The sequence below is a fragment of the Sturnira hondurensis genome, unplaced genomic scaffold (genome assembly GCF_014824575.4).
Source record: "Sturnira hondurensis isolate 20B ecotype Veracruz unplaced genomic scaffold, ASM1482457v3 Scaffold0011472, whole genome shotgun sequence".
Classification (NCBI taxonomy): domain Eukaryota; kingdom Metazoa; phylum Chordata; class Mammalia; order Chiroptera; family Phyllostomidae; genus Sturnira; species Sturnira hondurensis.
This window is the reverse complement of record NW_028084103.1, coordinates 556,148-570,535: the sequence shown is the minus strand read 5'-3', so window position 1 is coordinate 570,535 and position 14,388 is coordinate 556,148. Positions and strand designations below refer to the sequence as shown.

General features: G+C 43.7%; 1 protein-coding gene across 2 annotated transcripts in view; it reads right to left on the bottom strand.

The window, feature by feature from the left end:
* Positions 1-9,245: 9,245 nt before the first annotated feature.
* DRP2 (dystrophin related protein 2) overlaps positions 9,246-14,388 on the bottom strand; it is a 49,337-nt gene continuing 44,194 nt past the window's right edge. For both annotated transcript variants that reach the window (XM_037060190.1, XM_037060191.1), the window contains 3 exons: positions 13,485-13,722; positions 12,244-12,364; positions 9,246-11,930 (listed from right to left, as the gene is read on the bottom strand). In XM_037060190.1, coding sequence (XP_036916085.1) covers positions 11,806-11,930; positions 12,244-12,364; positions 13,485-13,722 — 484 coding nt within the window. In that variant the 3' untranslated portion in view covers positions 9,246-11,805. The remainder of the gene's footprint in view (positions 11,931-12,243; positions 12,365-13,484; positions 13,723-14,388) is intronic.

Genomic DNA, 14,388 nt, shown 5'->3' with positions numbered 1-14,388 from the left:
TCCTGAAGAGCAAATCATCCCATATTAATCCTACAGCATTGGAATTTCAAAAACAGGTAGAGAGATGTGGTGAAAATGGCAGTTCCAATATTTGCATAAAATTATGTTGTAGTGGAACAAATGCAAGGTTGGAATCCCATCTCTGCTACTCACCTTGTGCAAGTTCCTACACCTCTTCGACTCTCTATTTCCTCATCTGGAAATCAAGGGTGATAACGCTTGTTACCAAGAAGGAACTCAGGGTTTTCTGGAAGCAGCCCAGCTAGATCTAGGTCTGGTCCCAATTAATGAAGTTGGTGTTGCTGTAGGAAATGCACTTGCAAGTTTTCTCTACCACTTCAGGTGCTCCCATTCCAAGTTGAGGTTAGTAAGCCAAGGGCGGAGAAGCAGAGGTCAGTGTGTATCAGAAGGGCCTACAGAGGAGGGATGAAGACAGAAGGAATGCTGGAGGCTAATTAATGTAGCGAAGAAGTGGGACTAAGGGAGGTAGATGTGTTAACAGAAAACAAGTTTAGGAAAGTTTAGGAAAGAAGTTAGTGGACAGCTTGAAAATGAAGATATAAAAACAAATTTTCCCCAAAAACCCAGAATAAAAGATGAGAACAAAGAAAATGGGGGAAAGGTATTGAGTGTCAGAGGCAGTGTTAGAATGTGGGAGAAGAGGGAGAGTTTGAAAAGAAGACAGGTCTTTACAGATGAAGGAAGGCAGGGGACTAACTGGAACAAAAATAGATAAAATAAAGTACCCTGGGAACATGGCTGGAGAGACAGGGCAGTGAAGGTGGCGAATATGCATAAGTGGCATCAAGGGGTCAGAGAGGTAGAAGAGCCCTATCCAGCCCCTTTCCAATACTTCAGCCCAAGAACACTAGAGGTATAATGAGTGTCAAGGGGGAAGGGAAGACAACAGGAAGGGGCAAGGTCAAATTAATGTCTCTGCAGTGCCCTTCCATTCCCTCTACTACCTCACATCATTGTAACCCTGGGTAACTGCTTCACCACTGCTTCACCCTCCAGTTCACCAAGGCGATTGCCACCCTGACTTTCCACCCCACCCAACACACACACACACACACACACACACACACACACACGATACCTCATAAAGTTTTTTATAGCCCAGTGATTCTGACTTTTGCATGTTATAGACCTGCACTGTACAATATGGTATCCACTAGCCACATGTGACTTTTGTACACTTTACATATGGTTAGCCAGAATTGAGATGTGTGGTAAGTGTAAAATATACAGAGGGTTTCTGCAGAGGGACTACCCTGTTCCTGCAGCCTGGCAACCTCACAATATCCACATAGGCCATGTAGGCATGGTTCAAGTGCAGGTTGCCCTGGGCCTTGATGGAACACTCTGTAATCCTACTAAAACACAGGAAGATAGTCTTATGAAGAGCTGTTCTAGAAACCATTCTCACTCACCCCCTTATCTCAGGGAGGCTGTCAAAAGGCAGTTTCTCATCCGCCTTCTTTATTCTGATAAGGCATGGGACATTCTGCCTGCCTCCCAGCCCCAAAGGCCATAAACTGCTTGGCTACAATGTGGAATTGTCTACTAAGCCACAGAGTATCCACCTATTCATGTTGCATGTCATAATGCTCCTTTTGTTTCAGTGTCATCTTGATGGACAAGAGACACAAGGACCTAATACCATTGAGGTTCTTATTTTTGCTTTCTCTATAAGTAATAGATTCTCTGGATCTAAGTGGCTTTTTAATTTTTTCTAAAATTATATTTTATTGATTATGCTATTAGAGTTGTCCCCATTTTTACCCATTGCCCCCTCCACCCAGCACCTCCCACTCCCTCAATCTCCACACTATTGTCCATGTCCGTGAGTCATGCATATGAACTCTTTGGATACTGCATTTCCTATACTGTACTTTACATCCCTATGGCTATTCTGTAGCTACCTATTTGTACTTATTAATCCCCTCACCTCTTCACTCACTCCCCCACATCCTCCTCCCATCTGGCAACCATCAAAACAATCTCTGTATCCACGATTCTGTCTCCGTTCTTCTTTTTGCTTAGCTTATTTTTTAGATTCAATTGTTGATAGATATGCATTGTTTGCCATTTATTGTTCATAGGTTTTATCTTCTTTTTCTTAAATAAGTCCCTTTAACATCTTATATAATAATGGTTTTGTGATGATGAACTCCTTTAGTTTTTTCTTGTCTGGGAAGCTCTTTATCTGTCCTTTGACTGTAAGTGATAGCTTTGCTGGCTAGAGCAGTCTTGGCTGTAAGTCCATGCTTTTCATGATTATGAATATTTCTTGCCAATCCCTATGGCCTACAAAGTTTCTTTTGAGAAATCAGCTGATAGACTTAAAGGAACTCCTCTGTAGGAAACTAACTGCTTTTCTCTTGCTGTTTTTAAGGTTTCCTGTTTATTGTTAACCTTTGGCATTTTAATGATGATGTGTCTTGGAGTGGGCCTCATTGCATCCATCTTGTTTGGGATTCTGTGCATCCTGAATTTGCATGTCTATTTCTTTCACCAAATTAGGGAAGTTTTCTTTCACTATTTTTTTCAAACAGATTTCCAATTTCTTGCTCTTTCTCTTGTCCTTCTGGCACCAAATTGATGTGAATGTTGGAATGCTGGAAGTTGTCACAGAGGCTGCTTACACTATCCTCATTTTTTCGTATTCTTTTTTCTTCTTTTTGTCCTGACTGGTTTTTTCTTCCTTATGTTCCAAATCATTGATTCAATTCTTAGCTTCATCTACTCTACTGTTTTTTGTTCTTTATTTCAATTAGTGTAGCCTTAGTTGTATGTAAATTGTTCTTTATTTCAATTAGTGTATCCTTAGTTTCTGACTGGACTTTTTAATGCTGTTGAGGTCCTCACTAAGTTCCTTGAGCATCCTTATAAACAGTGTTTTGAACTCTGCATCCGATATACTGCTTTTCTCCATTTCATTTAGTTCATTTTCTGCAGTTTTGATCTGCTCTTTCATTTGGGGCACATTTCTTTATCTCTTCATTTTGGCAGTTTCCCTGTGTTTGTTTTTATATACTAGGTTGGGCTGTTATGACTCCCTATCTTGGTAGCATGGCCTAATGTAGTAGATGTCCTGTATGGTCCAATGGCACAGTCTCCCCTATCACCCAAGCTGGGTACTTGAGATGGGCCCTTTGTGTGGGCTGAGTATACCCTCCTATTGTAGTTGAGCTTTGATTGCTGTTGGCAGATTAATGGGAGGGATTTACCCAGGCCAGTCAGCTGCAAGGACTGGCTGTTAACACTGACCACCAACTTCTGCCCTCTGTGGAGGATCAGCTGTGCAGGGGCAGGGTAGTGGTGCTCCAATGTGGTCTGTAGCTGTCCACTTGGTGCTCAGGCTCTGAGATTTCCCAGGTGCTGCAGGCCAAGGTCAGGCCCCACCTGTGTTCTGCCTGGGGCCACCCTCCCTGAGCTATAAATCAATCTGAGATGGCTGCTCCTTGTGCTGGCCTTGGAGATTTCCAGGTGAAGCTAAACTGTGAATCTGGGCTGGCTGCTGCTAGTGGTGGGCCGGGAGACACTTAACAAGAGGTACAGGGGGTCTGAGGGTGCACTGAAGCTGGCTGTTGTTTGTTTGATAGGACTTAGGAAGTTGTGAAGCATAAGCCAAGACCAACCATTCTCATGAAAAAGTAATGGTTAACATTTAGGATGGCCAGAGTTGAGTGGTACAGAGTCTCAGGGGATCTCCAGGGTGGAGCCAAACAGTGTTAGCCGAGTTGATGGAGTCTCAGATATAGCGCTGGTGTGCTGGCTCTGTGGCTCTGTGGAGAGAGGGCTCTCAAAAGGGACAATAACAACTGTCCACCTTTCTGTCTGAAAGAAAGCTGTCCCCCAGCTACTGCTTTGATGCCAGACACTTAACTTCATCCCTTTATGCCACTGGTGCCTTTCAAGCTGCTACCCTGGTGCTGAAGCTGAAAGGAAATTAGTCTGAGTAAGTCCGTGTGTGGGTTCTTTAAGGGAAACTGCTTGGGACTCCACAAGTTTCTTCCACTGACTCAATCCCCACTGGCTTTTGCAGCCAGTGATGAGGACTCAAATGTTGGAAAATTTTAGTTTTAGGCAATTGTGGGGAACTCCATCCTGTGGAGCTCTCCTGGCTACTGAGGATGAGAATAAGTCATCCCAGACACAATCTGTTGTTCTGTTGGGAAAGGGGGTTGAGATTCCCTCTAGTGGAGAATGCCCTGAGCCCTTCTCTGAAACAACTATTATTAGGATCAGTATGTGCAGGGGTATACATCATGCATGCATAACTCATGAATCAATGCCCAAAGACTATAGTTAATAGAAACAGATATTATCTATAGATAACAATTGAAGGAATGTTGTGGACTGCTCTGCCTGGGTTTAGGAATTGTAACTCTTCCCCCTGTGGCTAAGGATGAACCAGTGACCTCTGGAATGTGAGCCGCAGGAGACAAGGCTTGTCTCTGGTACCAAATGCTGCCTCGGTTTCCTCCCTGCCACCAAAGCATGGTCAGAAGTCCTTGACAGGTAAGATCCCTCAGAGGAGGGGCAACTTAGGCCAGACTCCATCACGTGGGAGGCCATCATGGAAGGACTCAGGGGGCTGGAACAAAGAGGGAGCAATGGACTCTCGCCCCTTGGCTTTGACAAAGCCTGAGTCCCCATGTCCTCTGGGAGAAGCACTTCCTGGCTCTAAATCCCCTTAAGCCTGAATACCTGATGGGGAGGGGTGCAGATCCTTGCCTTGCTAGAGCATGTCCTGGGGAAAAATCTGGCATCACAAAGACTTCCTGAAAAACCTGTGAAATCTGCTCTGCTAAGAGTGCTTTCATTCATATGTTAAGGGTTCGAGCAGGAAACTCTGAAACTCTCTGCCTGACAGACTCTGACTCAGACTGTCTAATGTTTGATCCTTGCTGCCCTGTATTCCTGTGTATTACAACCCAATAAAAGTCCCTGGAGGGAGGGGCTCGAGGCCTCTTTTCCCCTGAGAAACTAGCCACTGCTTAAGGCCTTTTTTCTCTGGGAAACTGGCCACCTCTCCTCCCCAAGCAGATCACATCATGTTTCTGTCATGTTTACTCTCATCCGTGGCACACAGGGGTCTTCGAGGAAAGTCACCCCCACAAAGGAACACTGAGATCTGCCTCAGGTTAGGGTCTGTTAGATGTGCTGATGCCAGATGGCCATGTTTCATGAGACAAGGAATTCACTCCTTATGCGTATCTGGTTTATACCAACAGGGCTATACAAAGCAAAGCTAGCTTCAAAGGGTACAATGCATTCTTCAGGCCTGATTTCCCCCAGGAACCCTCAGTACTAGCACTGCCTCCTGCATTCTCAACGTTCTGGTCACAACTTACAGGCCTCTCTCAAGGTGTTGCTCGCACAGGGCTATAGTCTCCAATTCACACAAAGTGGTCCCTAACAGATAATAGCTAATAAGCTTAGTAATCAATGCATGTAAAAAGCTATTGTTTTAGGAATTGAAGGTATGACCCAACTTGACTCCAGGAGACTATAAGCAGTTCCATCTTTGTGCCTCAGGAGGACTGCAAGCAATCAAGATGGTATCTGAGCCATATGCCCACCTCCCAGGACACAGATAAAGACCATAGCCCAGGACACAAATGAAAGAATGGTGCAACTTTTTATCTGATTAACTGTTTCCCTGAATTCCAAATCCCTTACCTACACTTTTCTTCTCCTTATAAAAAGGGTCAGTTTGAAATAGAATGTAAGATGGTCTGTTAGGGTACATAACCCACCGTCTTCTCAGATTGCTGGCCACCTGAATAAAGCACCCACAAAGTTTCAATCCCTGTCTCTGCTTATTGGTTCTGGTAGTGACAGGCAGCATGAACACTGGCTTTTCTGGTTTCACCAGGAGTTATGGGGACTTATATCCCTAAGTTATGGGGACTAGAACCACTCTGGGCTCGGAGGACTGGTGTGGGGCTGGGACTCCTCACTCCCAAGATATTCCTCCAAAATTTTTATCTACCACATGTGGGTGTGGGAGCAACCTATTCAGTATCTCCGCCCCTCCTACCAGTCTGGATGAATGTGGATTTTTTTAATTCCATACTTGTCAGACTTCCATTCAACTTGATTTCTGGGTAATGATTGTTCTATATTTTAGTTGTAATTTTGATGTGGTTGTAATAAGGAGTGAATTCCTTGTCTCATGAAACATAGGCAAGCCATGTTTACCGATGCTGCCATCTTGACTGGAAGTCGGGTTTTTATTTCTTTATCAGCAAAATCTATAAGCCTGTTTGACAACTTCTAAGACATTTTTTTAAAAAAGGAATATAAAATATCTTATTATTAAGAATTGTTTTATACTGATTATATTTTGGAATAATAATATTAAGGATTGTGGTGTTAAATAAAATATACTATTAAAATTGGTTTCACCTGTTTGTTTTTACTTTTTAATAAGGCTTCTGGAAAAATTTAAATTGCATATGTGGCTCACTTTATATTTATATTTATATTTATAATTTATATTGAACAGAGCTGTTATAGATTGGTGAAAAAAGAAAAATTGGTGGTGGTGAAGAGGTACTGACAGACTTTTAATTTCCTATGTGTAAAGAACTATCACTACCAATTTACATGGATATACAAGATCTGTCTCAGAAAAGTCCAGCTATTGTTAATATAAGAACAGTTTGCGCAACATCGATGTAACCTGGCAGCCAAGGAGAGTGGACTGAAATGTGTGTGTGTGAACAATGATGACTTCACTGTACTAGTCAGTGGGGATGGTAGATGCCATTGAATAAGCATATATATTGTGTGGCCATCGCATTCAAAATGACTGAACAAGCAAAGCAATGGATCTGCATCAAATTTTGCATGAAGCTTGAATATTCTTTCATGGAAACTATTTGAATAATTCAGAAGGCCACCAGCTGTGGGAAACTGGTGACTGACAGCTTCATCACAACAATGCATGTACTTATGCATCACATCTTGTGCAGTTTCTTGGTGAAACATCAAAATCACCCAGGTGACTCAGCCCCCCTAAAACCCAGATTTGGTGCCCTATGACATCTGGCTTTTCCCCAAACTAAAATCACCTTTGAAAGGGAGGAGATTTCAGAATGTCAATGAGATTTAGGAAAAATACGATGGGGCAGCTGATGGCAACTGGGAGAAATGTATGAGGTCCCAAGGTGTCTACTTTGAAGGGAACTGCGGTGTCATTGTCCTATGTACAATGTTTATCATATCTTGTATATTATTCAATAAATATCTCTATTTTTCATATTATATGAATGGATACTTTCTGGGTAGACTGTACATATGTATATATAAGTATGTTTTCTAAGGGATAGACCTTTGACCTTTAAATTGAATAAAGGTAACTTTATGGAAACTTACTGCATTGTCTTTCTTTGCATATTATTTCGGGTGGCAAAAAAATTCCTCAGATCAATGAGGATGGTATTGAGGAACCATTACCATAAGTGCTCATTCTTTGAGGGGGTAATTCGTAGGGCCTTGAGAAGCAACCACTCCAAGTAACTATGGTGGGTGCCCCTAGTAGGGGTGTTTTTTGGACCAGTAGGTGTTGGACTCATCTGGTAGCCCATGTTTTGCATTGTTCCTGTGGCCTCTTGGCCCACTATTTCTTCCCACACACAAATAAGGAAAAGATGTGCAATAACAGAGTCAAACAGTATATATAATCATAGGAACCAAAGTAAACAAATACAAATTTATTCTTTTCAAAGCAGAATTCAAGGGAAAGGGGAAAAGCACCACAGTGAGTGGCAATCAAGGTTAACCAATTTGTTTCCAGTCCTGCCCCTTCATTCCAAACTTTTCTAGACTAATGTGCTAGCTACCCTTGCCACCTCCCTCAGATCCCTTCCCTGTTATCCTCATGACCAGTTCTTCCAGCCAGCAAACAGCATAGTGGGCTTCAGTCTAGCCTCAATACTGCCCTGGGGACAGCAAGGGCATTCAGCAGGTCACACCCCCTTCCACAAATGCATCAATTATGGGAGGAGATGTAGGCTGAGACCTGAGCCCTGGCCTTGAGCCTTTCCGTCTCCCACAGCCGTGGGTGTTAAAAACGTAAGAAGGAACTGAAGTATTCCTTTGTTCCCAAAGACAGTTATTGGCACGGAGGCCTAGAAATAGAGGTGCCCTGCTGAGCAGCTAAGTCTCCACAGCCCTAGGGCAAGGGCCCATTTCTTTCCTAGGACTGTTTGTCTTTTAAAGAAGCTATGTTCTTGGTTATCTGTCACCTATGTCAAAGAAACTTTTATGGGATCCTTGGCCTGAAATAGTTTCAGAGGCCATGAGTCTACCATTGAGAATGTGTGTTGAAGGAACTCTCTAGCCTGAAGCTGGATATAGAGCTCAGGTCCCCAACACACACCTCAGGCAGTAGACTATTCCTTTAAATGAATCTGGAGGCCTCTGTCTGGCCTCAGGATTTCTCATTACTGCAATCTACAAGCCCAGTTCCTGGAGCAAAGGAACGCAAACAGGTTTCTCTGCAAGAAAATATTTCCAAACTTGGAGCCTTGAAGAAAATGGGCACTTAAGAGCCTTGATTTCAGCATTTCCATTCTGGAGGGAAGGGCACATGTCCTACTGGGTAGGGCCCTCGCTAGGGAACCAAACAGCAAACATCCTGATGTCCTCCAACCAGTCACCCTTGAGTAACAATTTCCTAGGCAACATGACTCCACTATGCTCTCGCTATAGGCAGAGGCACCCTCAAAATGGCTTCTTGGCTTCTATGAGATTCTGTCCAGAATAAATCACCTATCAGTCCTGTTTATTGATACTATTTGACAACAACCCTAGCAAGCATATTCCTTATCACAGATACTAACCCTTCAAGTCAGAGATTTTCCTCCAGCTACCTACCCAGTAACTCCCTTCACCACACTTTCAGTACAAGGACATATACTATATACAGCATCACACACAATTCCTCTAGGAGACACATACATGACAGATGCCTAATGACATATAACACATCTCAGTAAATCCCACCCTAATTTGGATTTACAATGCCCATGGATCCATTTACCTCACTGCAGGCATAGTGTTTGTACATAAGGCAGTGCCCATCATCAGATCCTTGAGTGATAAAGAGGCGTACCATGGAGATATTGCTGATTCAGTCCCAGACCACCACAATAAATAAGCCTCACAATAAAATGAATTATAATCTTTTTGCTGGTGGAGGGTCTTGCCTTCAATTTGTAAAAAAACAAAAACATCCGTGAAGCACAACAAAGCAAAGTGCAATAAAACAAGGTATGCCTATACTCACCTCTAGCTTTAAGGTAAACACAGGACTACAAAGTGTCAGTGACCCTGGTAGTGAAAATTCAACTCTTGACCTGCTGCTTCAATCCACCTAACAACACAAATCCTACATAACAAGATCTACAACTTCCCTATCATGCCTGGCCCACTGCAGTTGCCACGGGCCCTCAGCAACCCTAGATCTCAAGGGAAGTGAGGGTTACATAAAGGATTTTCCAGGACTTCTCTGGTAAAAGATTGTTTCATAACATCTGCACTCCTAAGGCTTAGGCAACCATAAGCCTCAAAGACCCTGAGATCTCTGCTTAATAGCAAATTTCTTCTATCCCATTCCTACTCACAATCTAGGCCCCTACAAATACAGCTTCCCTCACTCACAGACAGATGCTCAGGCTCTGTGTTTGATGCCCACCTACCATGTGCTCATAATACATCCAGATTCCCAAGTCTTTCTGCCCAGAGACCTTATGAACAATAAGACATATGTTGTGGTGATATCTGGCACTGTGGGCTTCTGCCTTAATGTTCCCTGGTGATTCTAAATGTTAGGATTTTGGACACAAGCTGCTGCCCTCCCTCCCCTACAGCAGATAAATCTAGCTTTCCAGCAGTTTTACCCACTGGCCCACTGCTTGGTTGTAACACAACCAAGCATCTCACACCCTCTTGATTTCAGTGGCAACCGCAGCTTTCTTTAAGGCCCTGAGCCAGACTTAAGAACTAGAAGCGGATAGAAGATGCAGTCTGTGTCTTAGCCTGATGAAGGCTAATAAAAGCCTGTTTGTTACTTCTTTTCTGCATGGGGTAGGTAAAGCTTGGATTTGCTCTATTTTGGTGCCTAAACCATTGGTCAGAGGACCCTGGGAAAATTCATCCAAGTCCCAGGTCTCAAGGGAACAAGAATTGGAATGAGTAAAGAGAAGAGAGTGACTCTTCCTGTTAGATTCCTCTGTGACTGCAGGCTTCTGTTGCTTTGGTCTTGAAGACAACACACTCCAAAAATGAATGGAGATATATCATAGGGGAGCAGGCAGAATGTATCTATCTGTTCAACCAGAGGCTTGGGCTGACAAAGAGCAAGGCAGAACATTAATACTTCAAGAGGTATTAGAATTTAATGTGTGAGACCAGGGGTGTACTGATGTACAGTAGGTATGTAGGATAGATATGTATACACATAAACTGAAGCAAATGAAGTCAATTTCAGGGTTCTAGCTTATAAAGCTCCTTTTGAAAGAAAGCTGCTTAAGTGGGCTCTGACTGTTCAAAGTTCCCAAGCCCACTCCCACCTCTCCCCACTATCTATCCTAAACAGTTTCCAGATAAAGGGATCCTGGTATATGTTGCCTAGGAAGAACTAGTTTAGTTGGAGGTTTGGGTTCACCTTTCAGAGTTAGAAAGAATAGTTTTCTGCAAAGGAAGGCCAGGCTCTTGCCTGTGTGGAAAGTAGCCAGTGTATCCTATGAATAGGCTACTATTCAGGGTGGCCTTTTGTATCTGTTTTAGGATTAGCTGGGGAAAATCAGCCACCTCCTCCAATTCAGCCTAAAAGAAGCAAGGGTGTTGGGCAGCCACACTCCTCCAGGCTAGCGGGTTGCTTCTCCTTTCACACCCCAAAAGAGCAAGTTCCTTTTACTAAGTAAGCTGCTGCTTCTCCCCAAGGGCTATGAGGGCAGACTCAGAAGAGCCAAGGGGGCTTTAGTTGGATGTCCAGAGCCACTCAGCTGGTCTCTCAGGATGATGAGGCCTTTAGGATAGAGAAGGCTCAGGAGTTAAAAAAACGAACAAACCCTAAGCTTATAAGTAATTCTTTAATGTTTCCAAATGTAAGGTGGAAGTAGGAACCAAAATGAACAGTTCCCCCCTTGAGGAAGGTCTGTCAGGGACTGAGGCAGAGGAACTGAATATATTTGAGGAGAAAACAATATCTAAGTAGTATCAGGATGGCTAGAGATATGCCTCTGAGCTGAAGTAATATGACCTATGCTGCCCAGATTTTTCAGGGTCACTTTGATGGAGAGAGGGTGTCTCGAGGATACCCTTTTACCTCCCTGAGTTGGACCAGAGAGTAGAGATAACCCCTGTGAGTGATAATGCTGGAACTGGGGGTCATTAGGTTTCCCAATCTCTATAATTCCATGGAGAAGGAAAAGCAACAGGAAGCACTGGTTTACTTTGTAAGGCAGCTTGTTTGATCCCCATCTGAGTGTCCTCCAAGTGCTATTTGCTTCAGCTACAACAGGAGTGTACTTAAGGAGCAAGCCTCAAACTTGAGGATTTAAAGGTCCATTTTTAGAGTCAGAGGAATCATGCCTCTTCCCTCCCTGGCCCTTACAAACCCACCTCACATACCACCAGATCCCTGCTGCTGCCCAGAGCCCAAATAATTCTGGCTGAGAAATGTAGGGTCAGTGGGGACTGGAAAGCTTGGGTGAAGGTTGAGGGAAGGCTTTGACTGAACTAGGAGAGGACTACAGTCTATAGAATGGGGATCTGGCTCCATCAAGAGGCCAGCAGGGTGTTGGCAGTCACATCTGAGCTTCGCATACTGGGGAAAGCATGACGAAGTTTCTTCATAATGTCCTCCAAGCACAGGCTGACATCTTGGCTCTTTGAACCCACACCATCTGTGTTGGAAAATAGAAATTTTGAAAGGGAACTAGAGATTCCCTAATGTAGTCAAGGGGTTGAGTTAGGGCACCACCAACTGATGGGCAAACCCACAGCATATGTGTCTTCTGGGCACAATGTATAGTACATGGGAGGTGCTCAATATACATGTGTAGAATAAACAAATGAATGAATCAGTCAGTAAGCCAATAATTCCTGATGTTATGCCATTAGGAGAAACCAGACCCAGCCATAGCAGAACCTTAGGCAGAATCTCTGGGGCAGAACAAAGCATGAAGGAAGGAGCTGGAAAGGGCTGGTGTAACTCACCTGCAGCCTCAGTGTTTGGTGTGGTCTGTTCCTTCTCCTGGGGGTGACTGCTTTCTGACTGCAGTGGAGAGGAAGCTAGGGACGAGCCTGCAGAGCCATTGCCATCTGATTCGGTGGGTGGCTAACAAGAGGTAATGCATGACTTAAATTGCTTTGCCTTCCTGACATTATTTGACAGACTTCTGAACTTAGAAGGGTCCTTAGAGACCTCATGCCCATCTTTTTGTCCTTGGAAAACTTTTGCAGTGCCAAAACAGTGGCCTCCTGTTTGATGAAACTTCTTAAAATATTTGATTAGCAATTACCTTCCTTCTTTAACATGTGTCAAAGTCTCCCAGTTCTTATAAGAATGGTATTGCAACTCAAGGTCTCTTGCTGTCATTTCAGCTACAAGTAAGCTGTTTAAAACCCAATTCTCTGTAGAAATGTAGAGTTGCACACCTCATCTTCAGTTCATAACATATCATATGTTAGAGACCTCTGGGCATCTAGAGGTCATCCCTTGGATGATCTGGGGAAGATGTAGGAGGTGGTATCGCTTGGTACGTATACTAACAATAGGTAACATTTGTCAAGTGTTTACTATATTCCATTGTGAATTCTTTAAATGCAGTATTTCATTTTATGTTCACTGAATTCCATGAAGTTTGTATATTATATCCCTGTTTCATAGATGAGGGGTAGTACTGGGGCTTAGTGAAACTAAGTAACTTTGCTAACACTATACAGCAAATAAATGGCAGAGCCACATTCAAACACATGGCAGTCCGGCTCCAGACCTACACTATATCATATATACTACCTCTCAAGGAAGAAAGAGACAAAAATTAACAAGTGTTCCCATCACAGCAAAAATCTTTCTTTTGCTAAGCATGTCCAAACTTGCTTTTTTCCAGCAAAATCAATGTTTTGGATGAATGATTTTTTGAACTTTGTTCTCTCAATACTGGACTCAAATGGGTTATAGGGAAGTGGGTTCTCAGGGGTCTTTCCTCTGCCCCAGGCCCTGAGAGTAACCAACAAGGGTGGAGTGAAAGATAGATGGAAGGGAATTGGCCAAGAAATGAGACACACTAGACCTTTCCTTCTTCACCTTCCCCAATTATCAGCCCAGTTCTCTTCAGAAAGTCATCTAACAGTCATGGCTAAGCTTTGTTTCCTCCCCATTGTCACACTCCTCAGCTCCCCACCTATAACCCCAGTAGGGGCTGCTCTGGTGTTTCTCCTGGTTTCAGCCTCACCTGCAGGAGCAGTTCCCTTAAGCGCTGCAGCTGAGACTCCAGTTGCTTGTTGTGGTCTTCGAGGATCTGCATGCGTGTCTCTAGGCGGCTCTTGTGCTGCCGAAGAATCCGGGCCTCAGCCAGAAGCTCCTCATTGCGGTGGTCCTGTGCTCCCTCAGCAGTGCCTTCAGCCAAAGTGGGTGCCTCAGCAGCCTCCTCATGCTGCCACTTCAGGCGCCTCAGCTCTCCCTGGAGAATCCTGCCAATGACAAAGAAGCCAAGACCTATGGCCTCAATGAAGGGTTGACTGTCTGGGTTCCAAATGACCCATCTTTTAAAAAAAAATCTTATTGTTTTCCAATTACAGTTGTCACAATTTTCCCCCCATTACTCTCCCCTGCCCTGCCCATCCCATCTCCCACACACAATTCTCCCACCATTGTCCTTCCTTGTCCATGGGTCCTTTATACATATTCCTTAACTTGAACATTCCCCTATTTCCCCAGTTATCCCTCCCCCCCTTCCCCTTTGGACATTGTCAGCTTGTTCTTAATTTCAATGTCTCTAGTTATATTTTGCTTACTTGTTTTGTTGACTAGGTTCCACTTACAGGTGAGATCATATGGTGTTTGTCTTTCACTGCCTGGCTTGTTTCACTTAGCATAATGCTCTCCAGTTCCATCCATGCTGTCATGAAGGGCAGGAGCTCCTTTCTTTCTCCTGTGTAGTATTCCACTGTGCAAATTGTAATTGTACCAGTTTTTTGATCCACTCATTTACTGATGGGCACTTAGGCTGTTTCCAGGACTTGGCTATGTAAATTATGCTGCTACAAACACTGGGGTGCACAGGTTCTTCTGAATTGGTGTTTCAGGATTCTTAGGATATAATCCCAGAAGTTGAATTGCTGGGTCAAAAGGCAGTT